The sequence below is a fragment of the Syngnathoides biaculeatus genome, chromosome 9, assembly GCF_019802595.1.
Source record: "Syngnathoides biaculeatus isolate LvHL_M chromosome 9, ASM1980259v1, whole genome shotgun sequence".
Taxonomy (NCBI): Eukaryota; Metazoa; Chordata; class Actinopteri; order Syngnathiformes; family Syngnathidae; genus Syngnathoides; species Syngnathoides biaculeatus.
The window spans coordinates 16,020,793-16,041,071 of NC_084648.1; the positions used below are offsets into that span (position 1 = coordinate 16,020,793).

The window sequence follows — 20,279 nt, forward strand, 5'->3', positions numbered from 1 at the left end:
TTTCAAAAGTTTTAAACGTGTTTTCTCGCATTTGAAAATCAAATTCAATTTGCAGAGTTCTCTATTATGAAATTCATCAAAAATCTCACAGAAACTGTGCTTTCTTGCTTATCTAGTGATGAAGTTTGGGAAAATATTTACATCGCTTTTTCGCGAAAAACCGTCGGCCTATAGAAATGAAGCAGGGAGTGAGCAGTGAACAACGACAACTGTAAACAAAACTTTGTTCGAGTGAATTAAGCTCATCAGAAAATAAAAAAATCCTTTACAAACCAACTTTAACAGTGTCAAAGTAAATCTTTCTAACTTACCGGTGGAATATTTTCTCACAGCCAATCTGCACAAGTCGGCATGGTTGTTTTGGGAGTATCAAGATGGCGGATGGCGACTTCAGTTTTGGTTCCCAATGAGCCATCCAGTCTTTTTTTTTTTTTTTTTTTAGATCAGCGGGTGAGCTGTAGTCAACAACGGCTCCGTGTTGTTGACCACAATGTGTTTGCGGTGTACTATTATAATGGCAATCAATGAACGGCTAAAAAGTGCCCTTGGAAGTCTGAGAAAGAAATCTGTTGCCGAACCCCACCTCTAGCCTGTCCATGCAACTCCTCCTCCATGACGTTCTGGTCAGCGTTTGAGGAAACGTCGGTCGTCGCCCACGGTCGCCGGGATAGCGCCACGAGAGCGTTGTTTGAACTCTAGCGAAGGTCAATGATCGCTGGTAATCGGCGGAGAACGCCGGTCCGGGGGGAAAAAAAAGTTTTGAACGTGCACAAAAGTTCTCACCGAGAACAGCGTTCATCAACGTTTAATTTTAAACGCTGCGGAACGTTAGTGGAACGTTTTACTAACGTTCGCCGAGCGTTGCACGCGTTTGGCTATCGTTAGTCAGTCGTTACTGTAGCGTTACTTTCTTGTTACATAATCGTTTGCTTTGCAGTGAACGTCTCACTGGCGACCTGTCAACGACCACTGAACAGTCCCGTAGCGCACAGCGTGTAACTAAAGTCAAACGAACGTCCTTTGGCGTCCATTGAGCGTCATTCGAGCGCTAGTTGCTGAAGTCCGCACCCCCACCTTTTTTTCGTCTAGGCCGCAGGATGCTGACTGTTCAAACTCACGAGAACAACTGAAGCGAGTATGAAATTTCCAACGTTTTTGTTCCCGTTCCACTGTAAAAATGACACGCCGGCAAAACGCTATTCTGTCGTTATTCACCCGTTTAGTCACACGCTCGACACGCTCGTCTAACGTTGACAAATGGCTCTTCGCGCGCCGGTGACACGTTAGCACACGCTAATGGTTTTTAGGGGTATCGTATTTGATCGCCGCTACACGCTTCTGCACGGTTAGACACACGTTAATCACACGCCAGATGTGTCATCCTCATTTGAGAACGCTGAAAAATAGAACGATTGAAATGCTCAGAGAACGTTGACCAGAACGTCATGGTGTGACGGAGCCGTAACGGGATGAAATGGATCACCCGCCCCCCCCAGATTTCTATGATCTTAATAAGAAGCCACGAGAGAAGCATATAAATAAAAGTGAAGAGAAAGAATCCCGAGGTGTTTAGATTTTAGAGGTTTAGCGGACGAGGGACTGAGGAAGACGAGCTACCCAAGTTTTTTGGCAGGCTTGAGCTTTTGTGTTTTAACGTTCAGACGCTCCGGAAGCCGCGCTCGGAGCTTCTTATTCCAACAAGCTGCCGTCGGGATTATTTTCTGACCGCAGTGAGAACGTTTTGAATGAAACTTTGGAGGAAATCGCTCAGCGATTAGTGCGGGGGAACGACTCCAGATTTCATGGGATTCCGAAATCATTTTCCTCGTAACAAATGATGGAAATGATCCGTTCCAGATTAAAAAAAAAAAAAATTAACTGCGTGGAGATTTTTTTGAAGTTGCATTTCAGCACTTTTAACAGTCACACATGAAAACTGACTCGACTGCTGTAGTACGACATGAGAATTGTGTTGTGAAGCTATTGAGCTTGTCTGCCTCGCAGTTCTCAGGGTCTGGGTTTGAATCTGTGGTGTTTGGGTTTTCTCCTAGTGCCCCGCCAATCTCCCGCATTTCAAAAATATGCGTGATGGCTTAATTATAGACCCTAAATCAAAGGTGTCAAACTCGAGGCCCGGGGGCCAGATCTACCCCGCCACAGCAATTTATGCAGCCATTGAAAGCAAATCATGTTCCTCAATATCTATGATTCTTGTGAACATTTGTATTAAAAATGTCAATTCAAATTGTCATATGTAGTAAATAATGTTGAGTATTTTCGGGGGAGGGTTACCAAAAGCCCCTTTTACAGTAAATTCAACAATAGCTAAACAACCTATTATCCTCGACTTCAAAAGTAGTTAACAATTAATTTGTTGTGTATATTTAATAATAGGCGGCACGGTGGGTCAGCTGTTAAAGCGTTGGCCTCACAGTTCTGAGGACCCGGGTTCGAGCCCGGCCAAAACAATGTGTGGAGTTTGCATGTTCTACCCGTGCCTGTGTGGTTTTTCTTCGGGCACTCTGGTTTCCTCCCACATCCCAAACACGCAACATTAATTTGACACTCTAAATTGTCCCTCGGTGTGATTGCGAGTGCAGCTCTTTGTCACTTTCTGCCCTGCGATTGGCTGGCAACCAGTTCAGGGTGTACCCCGCCTCCTGCCCGTTGACAGCTGGGAGAGGCTCCAGCACTCCCCGTGACCCTCGTGAGGATAAGCGTTCTACTAACTGATCTCGGCCCGCAACAAAAAATAAGTAATAAATAGTCCATAAGTGGGAGTGGGTATCATTTGTGACCACGGTAGGATTTATTTCGCCTCTAGTCTAAAACCAGATGAGGTTTGCTCCGGCTCAGCCATGACCCTCATGAGGACAAGCGCAATGGCAAATTGATGGCTAGGTGATGTTTCATGCAGGTTTAAGCACTAGGTAACCACTGTTGGCATTAAAATGGAATTTCAATGGCAAAGGTATAATTTCACGGTGACTCATGAAGCAGAATTTTGACTTGTTTAATTTCGTGATCATAGTCTAATAACATGGTTATTATTGTCTGAAGTAAAAAAAAAAAAAAAAACTTAAGCACTATAAAATGTGTTAGTGGTAAAACTGGTGAAAGAAAATTCCTGCCATGGGAGATTGATATTGTGCTTGTGTGCTTATTAAACTCAGCAAATTATGGTATGTTTATTTCATAACACGTGACAGTGCATTTGAGTACGCTGTAGTCTTGTTTTTTTTCTTAATGCCCATTTGTTGGTTCTTCTTTTGAAATATGCATCCCAAAAAAAGCCATACACATGCAATCAAGCATCATTTCATTTGTGGCTTTAAAAAAATCTAATAATCTGAGGATGTTGGCCAAACACCAATTGTGCATTCCACTGTATGATTACATTATTTGCAATAAACTTTCCTTGTTCGACGGGTCATGTGATCCCTTTATCGGACCAAAAATTAATAATCGGTCATTCTAACCAGGTCCTTTTCATAAATGTCACCGCACCGTTGTGGTTCTAGGAAAAGAACACTAGCGGGTCTAATATCAATATCCCTCCATCCATTTTTCTGAGCCGCTTATCCTCACGAGGGTCGTGGGAATGCCAAAGCAAATCTCATCTAGCACCCTGAACAGGTTGCCAGCCAATCGCAGGGCACATGGAAACAGGAACAATCTTACTCACAATCTCACCTTGGGTCAATTTAGAGTCTCCAATGAATGCATGTTTTGGGAAAGTGGGAGGAAACAGGAGTGCCCGGAGAAAACCCACGCAGGCACGGGGAGTACATGCAAACTCCACACAGGCGGGGTCAGGATTTGAACCCCGGTGGTCAGAAGTGTAAGGCCGACAGCTGTGCCTCGTGACCCCCCCCCCACCCCCCACCCCCAATATCAATATTGGGAAAAATAATATTGACCTGTCTGTAATAGCGGTGGTGTAACCACATGTAGGCGTATTAGAATGAGGTTAATTTTCATCGCAGACAGGGCATGGTGGGACCAGGATTGTGTTTCCACCAAGTCACTTGAGCTTTGAAAAGCAGTGATTAGGAAAAATGGGGGGGGGGGGCAACAATTGGGAAAGCGATATCGTTTTAGTTTCACTCGGTCGTGATAAACTGTGGACCAGGCTTTTTTTTTTTTTTTTTTTTTTTTATCACTTAATTTTTCTCAGGTTCCGCTTTTAAAAAGTGGGTCTGCCCCTTGAGCCGATGCACAGAGGAAAATGGGAATAGCGTGATCGGCGTCGGAATAACTCAGCACGTTTATTTTTATTCTTGGCACCTTTCAAATTGATAAAATGGTCATAGAGACATCATGCATTGAAAGGTCTCAAGTGAGGTTATGAAATAAGCACACCCCCCTGAAGTTATAATACCGTCATGTAATCTACCTCGCTAAGGATATCTGCTCCCGATTCCAGAGGACAAATCCTGGAATTTGGTCGAAATGGCTCAGTCGAATCAAAATGGCCGAGTGCCTGTTCGGTTTTGGTTTTTGGGTGCTGGGGAATTTTTCGTGTGCCCTTTTTTGATAGGCATGTCCACACATTTTCAGATTGCTCAATGAAACTGGTTTCAAGGGATACATTTTTTTTTTTTTTCTTCTTCTAACTTTCCAGGGGTTCTACCGGATGAGTTTTTTGTACCAACCGTGTTCTGGAACCCGAAAAGTGATGCATTTTCCCCCAGGGTTATTTCCCGAGTATGCAACGAGACTCACGAGGATTTTGTCTTCGGTAGTTGGAGCGAATCGGGTATCACAGCAAACAGCAACTATGACAAAATCTACTTTTAGGAGCTAAAAATCCACCCTTGCTGTAATACTGATATAATCTTTGTGCAAAGCATAATGCACATGAAAATTTGTGAGTTTTTGAGGATGTTGGGGTCCCCCAAAAAACTGGTTCGAAATATAAAATCTTGAACAACAATTAATTTCAAGAGGAGTTTTGAAGTGCATGGTGATGCCAAAAATTAAAAATAGCAAATTCTTCTTGCTATGAAAAGCTCGTTCAAAGTTAATGTTGCATTAATTTTGTGCATAATATAAAATCGGCTGTTAAGTTTGACCGACACGCATGTTGTTTTTTACATAACCCTGCGAACGAACTAACACATGTGACTCCAGAATGTTAAGGTTATGTTTCTGTTTGCTTGGAGGGGGAAAAAAAAAAAAGGCACAATTCCACTGAGCACAGTAGTTCAGTTGACAAAGGTATAGTTTGCTAAAAAGTAATTGTACTAATATTTATGCTAAGGCAACTCTGTCCACCTATCAATGCAGTACAGTTATTGAACTGCAACCTGGTGGTCCTGTTCCATTCCAGCTGCTACTAGAGATGGGCATAATCATCATCATCTGTTAATTGTTAAAAATGTGTTGAAAAAATTTGGTCGATTGGTTGTTATTTGATTATTGAAATAACTGAGGCAAAATAGAGTCCTCCACCTGGTTGCAACCTCCTACTCATTTAATTTCAACTCCCGTCATTTCCGGCCTACAGAGCGCACCCGATTATAAGCCTCACCCAGTACATTTGTAACGGAAATATCATTTCATACATACATAAGCCACACTTGTGGAAAACCCGCAAGTGCCCACATCGAAACACGAGATATTTACAAAGAAAGACAGTACATAGTGTTTAACGCTAGCACTGCTGCACGAATGCCAATACTAGCGCCGCGCTAACAGGGTCGGTTAAAAATAAAACTAATATTATATATTTACGAAGAAAGACGGTAAACAGAAAGCCTTTACAAAGTTTTAATACCTTAGCTTAGCTTAACATAGCAACAACATGATAGCATGAACAGGGCTGGTAAAACGAAAAAAAAAAAACAAGACAAGCCGCTGCAGCTACACAGTAGCGACACGGTAGCACAGCACTAACAGGGCCGGTTAAAAAAAAAAAAAAAAATCACTGAGTCGCGGTGCTAACCGCTAGCGTGGCGCTAACAGGGCCGGTTAAAAAAAAAAAAACATACCGGCAAAAGTCACTTCCTCGACACATGGATTCCACCGGTCTCACTATTACCTTTCCGCTCAAGTGCCCCCTTGCGGCTGTGAGAAAAAATGCACAAATTAGCCGCATCACCGCATAAACCGCAGGGTTGAAGGCATGTGGGGGGGGGGGGGGAGTCACGGCTTGTAGAAATTACGGTAGATTGTCTTCTAAAGAACAACATAGACATTCACAAAGTCCAAGTGATGGCATAATGCGGGGGTGTCAAACTCATTTTTTGTAGTGGGCCACATTGTAGTTAAAGTTTCCCTCAAAGGGCTGTGAAACCATAAAAATCGCTTCATCATATTTACATGTGAAATGTATGAACTTGATTTGGAATCAGAAATCAAAGGTATTAAGGTTTCGATGACACAAAAATGCTTGTAATATCTCAATGTTATTGTGTATGATTTGACAATTTGAAATTTTGCTACAAATTAGAACAAAAATCACCACATGATTCGCCTTGGCGGGCCACATAAAGTCATATGTCGGGCCGAAGCTGGCCCCCGGGCCTCGAGTTTGACACCTGTGGCATAATTGGTTGCCATAGCTGACTTAAAAAATTTAATCTAATGCCCATGTACAGTTGGAATTTCAACAAAACTGTTGAATTATATGGTATAAATAATTTTATTTGATAACCCAAGTGAACTGAACAGTCTGGTGGAATTGCGGCTTTAAAAAAAAAAAGTCACTAAACCTCTCACGTTACGTTCAATGCCTGCAACTGTGTTCATGTCTGTCTGGCTGTTTGTCTTGCAGCTCCCTTCGTCTTAACTCGCAGGCTAGTCGGGATAAGATGCCAGCCCCAAGGTTAGCTCCACGTGTCGCTCGGTTGTATGATAGCTGAGGGAAGCGGGGATTGTGCCGGGGGAGGGGGGGACACTTCCTCCGAATCTTTATTTATAGATACAAAGTCACCCCGATCGCCTCGCCACTGAAACTCTTTAAACCCTGACCGGGGCGGAAGTCCCAAAGTGGCCTCCATGGCGTGACACTGACGCTGGTCCTGCACTACCAAGTGGTGAATACATGATTTAAGTGAACCTGGATTTGAAAACAAAATTCAGAAGGAACCACCACCGGACTACTGGAACGCAAATTGCGGCTAGAGAGCGTTATCGCAACAAAACGAGAGATCATTTTTAATACGGAACGGGGAACACGTTTACCGCACGTCTCCACACTTTTACCCATCGGAGGGACTGCTTGCATGCTCCAGTGCTGCCGTTCAGACTTTCAAATCTGGGTAATGTCACCGTAGAAACGGAACTTGGGGGTAAACCAAGAAACCCCCTGTGTATCTGTCCCTGGTGCTTTGAGCATTCTGATTGGCATTTTTTTTATTTTTTTGGGGGGAGGGGGTACAGCATCTGTAAAAAAAATCATTGTTTTAAAGGAAAATTACGGTGGTTTGGAGTTACAATGTATCCAATAGGTCACGTAATATTTACTGTATCTTGACAATGTGATGTTAAATCCTCTCTCATTTAATAGAGTTTTGAGAAGATTTTTATCGACAATTGCCAATTTTCAAGGGCGCTGCCATTTTCGCGAGTCACATGATCCACGTGGGCGTATGTGACCTGTTCCGTCATTACATGGGACATCATTATACCCAGCGCTGGTTTCTCGTATTTATCCTCATCTGATGAAGAAATAGCGGTTTCGTTTGATCGGGAAGACGGAGGAATACTTCCGTACAGATTTGAACCCGTGGCTGTAATTAACGATGAATATTCGGATGGTTCTTCAGGCCTCCGAGTAGTCAGACCCCGCGTGCTACATAATTGCGTAAACAAAGGCCCCCGGGATGGTTCTTCGGACGGGAATGACGCCGAAGCTAGGCTAAAGGCCCGCCTTCGGTGGTGGCGGAGGCCTTTAGCCTAGCTTCAGCGTCCGAGGCTAACGGCCTCCGCCGCCTGGAACCTCGGCTCGCGGCCGCCGCCTGGAACCTCGGCTCGCGGCCGCCGCCTGGAACCTCGGCTCGGCTCGCGGCCGCCGCCTGGAACCTCGGCTCGCGGCCGCCGCCTGGACCTCGGCTCGCGGCCGCCGCCTGGAACCTCGGCTCGCGGCCGCCGCCTGGAACCTCGGCTCGCGGCCGCCGCCTGGAACCTCGGCTCGCGGCCGCCGCCGGAGCTCGCTCGTCAGACTCCGCTTCATTCCCGTCCGAAGAACCATCCGCGGCTCCCGGGGGCCTTTGTTTACACGCTTATGTCGCGCGTAGGCCTCCGAGTAGTCAGACTCTGCGTCATTCCGCCCGCAGAAAACCATCTGAATATTCAACATTATTTACAGCCAGGGGACCGATACTGCCATTTCTTCATCAGATGAGGATAAATATGAGAAATCGGCGCTGGGCATAACTGTGTAATCGAGCGTTTGGAACGGCACGTAACACGTCACATCAGCGCACGTCGGTCATGTGACTCGCAGAACTGGGGCGCACCTGAAAATTTGTAATTAAAAGTACATAGTACATTTTACATGACCTATTGGATACATTGTTACTCCAAACCACCGGAATTTTCCTTTTAACTTTGCATACAGCTGAACAATTGACAATCATTTATCGCTGTTATTTCCCATCTGTCCATTTTATATCGCGCTTGTCCTCACTTGGGTCGCAGTTCACCTGGAGCATATCCCAGCTGACTTTGGATGAGAGACAGGCTACATGAAGATGACCCCTCACATTGACACAGTACGGATGGTTTATCCATCCATTCATCCATTTTCTTTGCCGCTTATCCTCATGAGGGTCGCGGGGAGTGCTGGAGCCTATCCCAGCTGTCGACAGAGGACAGGAGGCAGGGGACACCCTGAACCGGTTGCCAGCCAATCGGAGGGCACATCGAGACAAAGAGCCGCACTCACAATCACACCGAGGGGCAATTTGGAGTGTCCAATTAATGTTGCATGTTTTTGGAAAATGCGAGGGGAAACCCGTGTGCCCGGAGAAAACCCACCCAGGCACGGGGAGAACATACAAACTCCACAGGATTGTGAGGCCAACCCTTTATTTAGCATGTGATCCACCGTGCCGCCCTGGACGGTTTAGTCTTCAGTTTAATGTAACATGCGTGTTTTTGGACTGTGGAAGGAAGCTGGAATACCCGGAGAAAACCCACACACGCACGGGAAGTACACCCAAATGCTTCAAACCAGAACTTGTTCACCACTACAATGCAATGCTAAGCTATTTAGTCTCATCTAGAAATGGAAACAAAACAATGATCTTCAAAACCAAAAAAAATAGCTCATGTTCATTCCAGTATGTCATTCCGGTATCGATCACACGGTCACTTAACCTAATCGGGATGTCGCCATAGTTGTAAAAAAAAAAAAAAAAAAAATAATAATAATAATAATGTCCAAACATTCCTCCCCTCCACTGCCCAGCACAGTGAAAGTGTGGTCGCCACACGGAATGGCGGTCCTATGTGCTATCTTTGGCCTTCCAGTTTTTGAAGTTTTTTGTAAGTCCCCACCATGCTTGATCAACACTGACTGGCTCCCTGATCCCGCCGCCATCTTTTTAACGCATAAATATTATCAGAAGCCCTGCCGATGGCCTCGTCTGATCTGGGTTAGCATTCCTCTGCGGTGAGCTAACTCAGTGGCGGAGGTTTCTTTCGTTTGGTTCCAGACGACTTTCCAACAGCACCTTGATGGTCCAATGGACATTTCAAGCGCATGAAGTATTCATCAGTCTCTGTGTTTAAAATAAAAAATCAATGACAAAATTAACCAGTTGAACTTGCTAAGCCGCATCCCCCAAAAGCAGACGGGCCAATCAACATCGGGAACCACGGGATAGGCTAATTACAGCCAAGCTCGAAAGAGTTAAAGTGTACTAAAATTAAAGAAATACTCTAAATGCTATATATTAAAATTATTTGTAAACTGTTTTTTTTTATGTGGGGGGAAAAAAAATCTTCTAAATATACGTCCTTTAAATGACAATTCTGCTTATATTATCTGCTTGGGCCAAGTTTCTCAAAACCTGTAATGGCAAATTAAGATTCCGAGTAGAGTTAGCTTCATCTTGTAGAATCTGTCAAAAATCACACGCACACTTGTCTTTTCCAAGGTAAGTAAAGTACTCATTTTATCCCTAAAATAATGTGCAAAATTGCTGTGCCACTAACTCGAGGTCTTATTGCCATCTATGGGGCTAACGGGGCTAGCTTCAAGCTCCTGGTTGCAAATTTATATCATTTTAGTCATAAGCACAATGCTCTTTACCATTAATGTTGTTGTACAATATGGATTACCAACTTTTTTCCTTGAAAAAAAAAAAAAAACCTTTTCAAACAAAAAATCTAAATTTGAAGATGCATGCTTTTTATTGAATAGCAACTATACTTAAAAAAAAAAAAAAATATATATATATATATATATATATATATCATGTTTGTGTACCACTGCACACCCTTATTTATTTGTATATGTGTCTCTCTCTTTATCCCTCTTTTTTTGTTTATTTTTTCATATATATATATATATATTATATATATATATATATATATATATATATATATATATATAGTAAAAGTAAGTTTCTTTCGGCTTGTCCCGTTAGGATGAACGCTCATATTTGTTTGGCATATTTTTTACGCCGATATATATATATATCCAATAGATTAATAAAAAAAAAAACATTCCTTATTGTGAACAGAGCATAATGAAACAAAAAAATAATTGATTAAATTACTCATTAGCTGAGCATTCGCGCTCTCCCATCTCGGCTGCTTTATTTTCTTAATTGGCCGCTCCCGTCAGCATAATAATCAATTCAGTGATCTGTCGGAATGAAATGGTTTATTAATCACAACATGAAGCGATTGCACAAAATTGGAGAGCACCACTTCCCTGCTGCAGAGGCGCTGATAATTCAATTTCAGCTGGTGTGCTGTCAAAAAAAAAAGACAGCGTTATGCGATACTTGTGGAAACAGGAGTTCAGAACATTCGATATATGCTTCACTTCAAGTGAAAATAATACTTTAAAAAGATAATTGGATAATAAATCCAGGCAAAAGTGCTTGTGATTTTACCCGATAAGTCCTCATTCATTCTGTTCGGCAAGATAAAACGTCGTGAAAATGGAAGAGTCCATAATAAAGCGCTTCATTATGCTGTATCTTGTTTTTATGACGGGTGGTCTCATAAATTTAAGCGCTGTACTACTGCATGTTCCGAAAGGTGTCAGTAGAACTAAGCATTGTACCCTTAGTTACCCTTGTCATAGATTGAACCATTTTACCCTTAAATGTCCATCAAACCACTTCTAGGATAAAGTCTCGTCCTCCGTAATTGCACCATACTGCTGGTTTTACTGCTCAAAAGTGTCACGCTTTTTTAAAAGCCCGGGTGACGAAGGGGCGGTAATGAAACTCCTCTTCCTCTCTGAATTCCCCTCAGCGCTTTGCCAGTCGGGTTGCAAGCACGGAGACTGCGTGGGGCCCAACAAGTGCAAATGTCACCCGGGATTCACGGGAAAGACTTGCAATCAAGGTGAGTGGGCCGAGCCCCGCGTCGTGCAAGACTCGCTCCAGCCGAAACGCTCGGGCCGGATCACGACATAGTTCAAGTGATGCAATTTGGATTTCCCACCCCTAACACCTCATGTACCCCAATTCCGATGAACGCAATCAGGAAGCCCAATTTCTTTGTGTTTGATGCAGAGTGAAAGCATTTTGATTTGATTACGATATCAACGATCCAGTTTATATTTCAAGGGGTTTCCATTTCGACCACAGGTGTCAAACCCATTGCCCGGGGCTCAGATGCGGCCCGCCACATGATTCTATATGGCCCGCAAAGGCAAATCATTTGTATCAACTTCCATGATTATTGTTCAAATCTGGGCCAAAATTTCAAATTGTACCATCATAAATGATGATGCTGCAAGCATTTTTGTGTTACCAAACATCAACAATGGTTAAAAAAAATACCCTTGATTTCTGATTCTGAAACTAGTTGATCAATTTAATGTGTAAATATGATGGGTTGATTTCAAGATTTTCATGGTTTCAGTCATAATGACCGAACAAAACTGAATTAAGACTTCATATTGAGTAATGAATCAAGGTTGTGACCCATTGACATCAACAATATCAATTTTTGCATTTGTTTTACCTTATAAACAGAGTAAACTATAGAGAGTTAACCTGTAAAATAAATTTGAGCTCCAGACTTTAACCCTGTAGAGTATGTTTTTTTTTTTTTTTACCAGAGGTGAAAACAATGCAGATTAAAGGACAAACACCCCCCCCCCCCCCAAAAAAAAAAAAAAACATTTCACTCTCCAGACTTAAACCCTGTGGAGCATCCATTTTAACCTGGTTGAGAGAGGAGAATGCAGGCCGTTACCCCCAAAACGTTTTCAGTCTACAGACCTAAGTTGGTTACCCCTACAGTATTAACGAGCTCTCGACTTAGACCCTAGAGGGGCATGTATTTTATCGTCAGCCTTGCCAAAAACTCACAGCCCACACCACGGGATAGCCTTTCAAGATAACCTTTTCGAGACAACAACAACTGCGTCCTAGCTGAATTTGATCCGAAGATCCCAAGAATTCCCAAATCATTTCAGACTACAATTTCTTGCCGTCTTCGTGAATAATTGTGTTATTGTAGATCTTGAACAGCACACTCTTAGTGCGGTAGCGTTTGGTCACAGAGTGAAACTGCCTTGTGTTTTCATCACAAATTTGCAGCGATGAAACACTGATTGGACTGCTGGATATGAGTGTTTTCCACACGAGTGTTTCTTCTTTCCCTCCAAGATAAGATCTCGATCACTGAACCCTCATTTCAACCTTTTGTGCACATTTTTCTGCATTTGCTTCCCCTTCCCCCCTCGTTGACACGTAAGAAAGAAACGTGCTTCGTGGAGGAATTCACGCCGTCAGACAGGAAAAGGTTCATGTTTGCCATTAAAAACCAGGTTGGCTCGAGGTGGGTGAGACTTTTAGCTCCTTCGCGGAATGTCGGGGTAGACCCTGAACTGGTTGCCAGCTAATCGCGGGGCAGATGCAGACAGACATCAGTCGCACACACAATCACACCTAGGGGCAATTTAGAATCTCTAAATAATGCATGTTTTTGGGATGTGGGAGGAAACCGGAGTGCCGGAGAAAACCCACGCAGGCACGAGGAGAAAATGCAAACTCCACACAGGCAGGGCCGGGATTTGAACTCCGGTCCTCAGAACTGCGAGGGGAAACTCTCTATAGCTTCGGCATCGTACCGCCCACATATGTTTATAACTGTGAAATTTGGGGATTTGTCTGTTTTTAAACGGAACCGTTTTCTCCAAGTTGTTTTTGCAAATTATTGATATCAAAGACCTCTTTCAGTAAAAGTTAAATTTGATCGGAATTAGCTTCCTGTTCAACGGATGTAAACTTGAGAGTAGCCCAATTTATAATAATTAGCCTTAACCTGGAATGAATCCAGATTTTTTTTTTTTTTTTTTAAGTCATTTTACAAAAATCTAAATTGTACACTTTTGCATTTGAACCCGGACAGAAGCGCCCTACCTTAAATCTTTGAGCTGGCTCAACGTGCATCCGCTGTGATGGCCACATCAGACTGTTTTATCGCAATATCTCACTGAACCCACGTGCATTTTCGAAGCTTTCAACACAATTTTTTTACCCCCCCCCCCCCCTCTTCAGCAATTTCATTTCTGGAGGCACCCTCGGGGTGTTTTAACCCAGCACACAGTATGGAAGGGGGAGTGAATTATTCATGAGCCATAGATTAAACTGGCTCATTTAAATGCATGCCTTCATTAAACATTGATTTGGGGTTTACGATTGATGTGCGTCGCCGCCGACGCCGTGCCCCCTTATGAGCCCGGGCGCTGTAAGTTGCCCACCCGGTTTGCGTGTGCCGGTAAAGGTTAAAGCGTTTTAAATCGCATCATGATCTGCGAAATGAAACCACAGCTAAGAGCCTTGATCAGTCAATGCAACCGAAACGTGTCTGCAGTGCACCTGCATTAGTAAACGGACACGCATTCCAGCGCTTTAAGTGGGAGGCGAAGACAGACACATGACCCTGCAGGCGCTCTGACCAGCAACCCCGTTAAAAACACTCGGCAAACGCAACACGCAACACAGGAAAAGTTGAGCGCTTGCCCCTAACACACGTGTACCGGAGGGATTGGATTTTTTACAAAAACCCATGTGCTGTTGGCTAAGAACTGAATTAGTTTATCTCATTGGAAACCACGTGCTCAAATACTGTACCCCAAATATATAGTATTACAGTATGTAGTATTTTAATGATTTCCCTACAAAGGCCTGCGATCGCATTCAACCTCCTTCGGAGCCCGTCATTATGCGCGGAAAATTTGCCTTTTTACCATCAGCGCTATCTTAGTATTTATACGACTTCCTTTTGCTATTTTTGTGCTCACCGTCGAGATGGGATTGCATATAAATGAATCGTTAAATAAACGGCTGTCAAGATCCTCCTCCAGATGCCTGCAAGCGTCTGGGGATTTTAATCACGCTGCGCGGAGAAGAAAAAAAAAAAACAAACCTCCCTGCAATAATCTGTGCCGACAGTTTGGCGGCACTCGACCAGTGACGGAAGCGAACCTTCTAATTAGATGATTATTGCGTATAGGTGACTTTATGAGGTTGAGTTGACTTAGCTGGAAGTACCAGGTCTCCAACTCTATCTAGAATGTGGCTTTAAACAAAACACTTTCACATATAGGATGGGGAAAAACATTTTGTAGTTATTTAAGGTAAAATGGAAATTGAAAGGCTGGGTGGACGCAAGCCAACAAAGGAGGTATGAAAGGAAGGAAGGCCTGAAAGATGGAAGGTATTCTATTGAGAATAAGCATTTCGGAACTGAGGAAACTCATTGTTGAAGCTGTCAGCTTCATTTGCTCAAAAGCCCTCCATTTTCATATTTTGCGATTCCTAATGTGTCACACGTTTTCAAATGTCTGGACTGCTGGCTGGGCAGTTTAGTATTCACACTCAATTACAAAGCCATGAAGTTTTAAAATGAATTTTGGTTGGTCTTGTCTTCCTGAAATAAACAGGATGTCCCTGAAAAAGCTGTTGCTTGGATGGCAGCATATGTTCCTGCAAAACATTTATGTACTACCTTTCAATATGAATGGTGCCTTTTACAAATGTGCAAGTTACCTGTGCATACCTGTCAACTTTTTGGAGCGCCAACCTGTATAAACTCCAAAAAAAAATCCTTATAGAGAGCAAAAAATCCTCATAATATACCGAAGCAAATTATATGTCAAAATAACAGAAGGGAAAATACACAAAGTTTTTCAAAGATTTTTATTGTAGAGCTCCATAATGATAATATCTGAAGTTAATGTCAAATTCTACTAAGTACAATGACCAAAAAGATGGCTATTTATCAGCCAGGCTACATACAATACCTCAGCTATTTGTAAGAGAGATTCACCAAAGAGAATCAGTGATGGGAAAAGAAAAAAATGTTTTGAAAGATTACATATCTACTGAATGCCGATGATCAATTCCTTATTTTTAGTTCATAAAGGAAGGAGATGATCTGTATAATAAGGCTAACAATAAGCTATATATGAACTCACTGACATTAGCTATTGTTCCCATGAAGCCATTCTCAATCTTAGTAAATGGAACGTCTATCTTGACATAGATATGACACCCTTGTGGGGAAAACGCATCATTCGATGATATTATTGTCAGCTGTTATAAAAACACGACCATGAGCTAGAAGGCTAGCAAGAGAGCTACAATGTCAGCTACAATAATCCCATGTATTTGTAATGAGGCCCACGCTACATTAGCTACGATTTAAGTCAAATTAATTTCAGCCACAAATGATCAAAGTCAAGATAAAAAATGACGCTCACTTTTTGTTGCAGTCATGTAATATCCCACGTAGCTCCTATCTCGATAGGTCGGCGTCACCAGTAGCGTACCGTTAACGATTTGATCGAATGTGACAGGGAGCCGAGAGCCGACCGGCAGCTCCTCGGCCGCGGCCTCCGTGTTTCCCGCGGTGAAGTGTCCGCCTCGGCGGTGCTCGATCCGGGCCGAGGATTTACTGGAAAGCCACCGGAAACGAAAGTATTTTGCTAATCTAAATCAACATTTGCCTGCTGCGACAAAAAAATCTTTGATGGAGGCTACGTTTGGAATTCCCCAGTTTTGGCTTTTCCCCACAAGTGAGTAGACTAGCGCCATTCTGGGCAAAAGCAAACGGAAATTTTCAGAATCCGCGGGATTTGTGATATACGGCCGCATACGTAAAATTTACCACAAAATCCGTATGAACTACGGCTAAAGTTTCTAAATTTATCTAACTAGTACCTTCCCACTTGGCGTTTGTACCTACCCTCTCTCCTCGGCTAAATACCAACACGCCATTTCCGAGTTTTAAGAGAGCGAGTTTCAGCCGCTGCCGAGTCATTGAAATCTCTATAAAATGTGCAGATGTATTTTACAACAATACTTCACTGTATTAATAATTCATGCTACAACTGTTGTGGATGAAATAGCGAAGCTTGTATTCATGACACTCCTGTCATTTTTACGCAACAGCAACCTGGTTAGTAAAGCGTAAAAGCGGCTTTTTTTTTGAGGTTTTATTCTCTATATTTGGAACGATGGAAACTATTCACTTTCCGCGTCGGCTCGTGAAATCATCGCTGTCCAGATCGGTGAAGTGTAGCACTGTCGTCTTCGCCGTCACATACAAACAGGTGTCCGCTGCCTGAGGAGAACATAGTTTGACAGGGAGAAAGCAGAATACCTAAAATTCCTCAGGCTTAAGCGTTCGTCGTCAGGGCGATGATTCGCTTCTTTAAATGGAAGCGGCGGTCTTTGAGCCTCCTGATGCGCTTTACTGAAGGATGGTACAAATCCATAAGATACTGTAATTCCCTGGGATCCTACTACAAAAAAAAGGAGTGGTTGAACGGCTGGCAGGAGAAAGAGACCACTTTCTCCCAAATGGCCTTCTTCCATGTGCATTTCCACAAGTGTAATCCTCTTTACTGCATAATGTTCCTCTTTACTTTCCAGGAATGTGGCGGTCAGAGGTGTTCTAATCCATTGCCTTCTCATTCTCTTGTCCCTCCACCACTTTTCTCTCTGAAATGACCTTCTTTCTTCCTCCACCGTCTTCTTTTGCAAGAAGAAGAGCTGCACTATTTGACTCCACCGATGTGGCCCGGTCACCTACCCATTTATCTACCGGTGGATCGTCATCCGGTGACGGAGGGTGAGATTTATCTTTCCGACGTGCTGCATGGTGAAAGGAGATGATGTCACTCTCCATCTCTATCCCTAAAGTCCTCCTTCTTTGTGTGGAAGATCACAAGAAACATCAGTCTAGAACCAAATTAGAGGAATCCTCGCATGAAATGCAGAGCATGTGTCGATCCTAAGCCTTCTCTTTTATCATCTTTGCTCTCTAAAGGCTATTCTGAAACCTTGGACACCGCTTGCAACCACTTCTTTACCGTTAGAACAGTGCCTGGAGAGAGAATCTTTGAGAAAAGGAACCCATTGATGAGATCTTTGTAGGGAATGCAGCATGCCATACCTCATGAGACTTGTTTCCCCAGTACATGAGTCCACTTCACTTCCAACAACATGCAAAACGCCATATCATGGGCATACACTGTGAGGATTCAGACAGATTAAAGATCATCTCACTTTCTGTGTTTGTTTTCAAGTGTCATCTGTATCAGAAAGCCTACAACTGTAAATTGTATTTGTCGAACAATGAACCTTGGCTATTCTCCAGTCCCCACAATACTTTTTCTGTGAAAGCTATGTTTACCCGTTCGCCGAAAAGCTTTTGTGCTCTTTCTGTAATTTTCGTAAAATGCCATAAGAAGGTACCAAAGCCCTGAATAATGGGAAAGTAATGGGTGTCAAGGAAGAATGTTAAAGTGATGCTTCACTACTGAGAGACGAACATCTTTTATCGTGGGGAGTAGCTTTGCTAGCCTGGAAGTTAGGAAGTGAGATGATGATGCATGTGATGGTAAATGCGTACTTGAAGATTCGAAGAATGATTTTTAATATCGATATTTGTTAGAATATCCATCCATTTTCTTAGCTGCTTACCCCTCACAAGGGTCGCACGGAGTCCTGGAGCCTATGCCGGCAGGAGGCGGGGTACGCCCTGAACTGGTTGCCAGCCAGTCGCGGGGCACATCGAGACAAACAGCCGCACTCACAATCGCACCAAGGGGCAATTTAGAGTGTCCGATTGACGTTGGATGTTTTGGGGATGTGGAAGGAAACCGAAGTGCCCGGAGAAAACTCACGCAGGCACGGGGAGAACACGCAAACTCCACACAGGCGGATCCGGGATTGAACCCGGGACCTCGGAACTGTGAGGCCAACGCTTTACCAGCTGATCCACCGTAGCGCCTTGGTAGAATATGTCATTGAGTACATACACCTTTCTATGCCTTTAGGCGTTCCTTGTAGTTTTTGGCACAATCATGGTACAGAAAGGTAATATAAGGCTTTATTTTTGTTACTGCTCTTTTACCCAACTTCTTTGTGCCTTATCATCCCAGAAGAGCTTTGCTGTGCAACCCGAGCATTTGATATACTCCCTTTTGTTATTACGAGCATTAAGATATTTATTGGAAAGGAGAAGGACCAGAGAGAGAGAGAGAGAGAGAGAGAGAGAGAGAGAGAGAGGAGAGAGAGAGAGATCTCTCTCTCTCTCTCTCTCTCTCTCTCTCTCTCTCTCTCTCTCTCTCTCTCTCTCTCTCGAGAGAGAGAGAGAGAGACTCAAAACAACAATCGGATCAGACAACATAAACATTGTACAGGAGTTAAATTTTAGCTGTATGCAGGGTTGAGAATTTTACGCCGATCGGCGGATTTCTGACTTTTTCAGACCAAAATGACCATTCTCGAGATAAGAGCAAATCCGTTGTGAAAATTTAATGGGGGTGGTTTGGGGGTAGGGTATCGTGCGCCTGCCTCTCGGTGGTGGGCTCCGAGCTGCAAGTTCAGCTTAGTGCTAGCACAAGCACGACTATCATGTGCCGTTCTAACTTGCTCGGTTAGTGTAAATATTTGCATTTTGCGACATAAACATTAAAAATTGTTTGCGGCAGATTTACTCGATTGGACAACAGAGTTATACAGTATAACGATCCAATCGTGTTAGTGGTTAATAGAGTTTCACCATTGCCATGTACATGTGTTCTCGGTTCTCAGAAATCGCAGTGGAACTTGTTAGTTAGCCAAGTAATGGCGCGTGGGACATAGCGCGAACTGAGCGACGGCGTGTTCAAAGTTTTACGATGGGGAAAGTGTTAGAAAAAAAGGATGAAGATCGAGTGAGGGCAACTGGCAAGGATGCTGGAATCAAAAAACGTTTCAGACGGGCACGGCTTGAAAAAAGTGGAACCGTGCAGATAGGACCGAAAACGGTATCAACATGTCTAACCGAACACATACAAAAAGTGGACATTCCCGGCAAAGTGCTGTGCAGTCTGTGTTCCGATAGGAGCAAAAAATATCCAGGAGGAAACTCAAACTCCCCGTCGACAGACATTTTCAGTGTTTTTTCCAAATTGGTCATTCTCATCCCTGTATATGTGAAGTGGTAATGCACCCTGTTAGAAAGCGACACGATGAGTAATAAATAGTGGACAGGACAAGGATACCGAGCTAGCTAGGCAGCAGTAGCTAGCTCGGTATCCTTTTCCTGTCCACTATGCGAAGAAGAGATCCAGCAAGTACCAAAGGGGAGTGAGGTGGCTTGCCAGGGCGACACCGTATGAGGAAGGGACACAATGAGTAGCAGGAAAGAGAAGACAAGACAGGACAGGACAGGACATGGGTTCGGACTTATTTCCTGTGAAGAAGGGACATGACGCTTCGCAAATTTGAAGAGACACGACAGAACTAGTGAGTCGGGGAGTGCTGCTCTCCATCCTGTGAGGATTACCAAATAGAAGAGCATGTTATATTAATAGTAAGATGGCTAGGCAGTTCTACCCCATGCAATTGGGGGGTGGGGGGGCACAGGAAGTGGTAAACAGGACACCAGTCTGAGTTGCGAGGGAGTGTTAACTTCCTGTGAAGGAGGGACTTCAATGAAGAACAGGAGCAAGCCAATACCTCGGACAGTGTGACGAGTTTGGATTTGAAAATAACACTTGTAAAATGGTGCAGTGATCTGATCACAAGATGGGGAAATGAGTCTGTTTAAATCAGGGGTGCCCCATGCGTCGATCA

At 43.5% G+C, this 20,279-nt stretch overlaps 1 protein-coding gene across 3 annotated transcripts in view; it reads left to right on the plus strand.

Annotated features, from left to right (window-relative positions):
* The window catches only part of npnta (nephronectin a), a 64,813-nt gene that overhangs the window by 13,589 nt on the left and 30,945 nt on the right, over positions 1–20,279 (plus strand). Inside the window, exons 3-4 of one of the 3 annotated variants that reach the window (XM_061830651.1) lie at positions 6,779–6,829; positions 11,443–11,535. The exons of 1 other annotated variant lie outside the window; for it this stretch is intronic. In XM_061830651.1, coding sequence (XP_061686635.1) covers positions 6,779–6,829; positions 11,443–11,535 — 144 coding nt within the window. The remainder of the gene's footprint in view (positions 1–6,778; positions 6,830–11,442; positions 11,536–20,279) is intronic. One more of the 3 variants, XM_061830652.1, reaches the window with a different exon arrangement.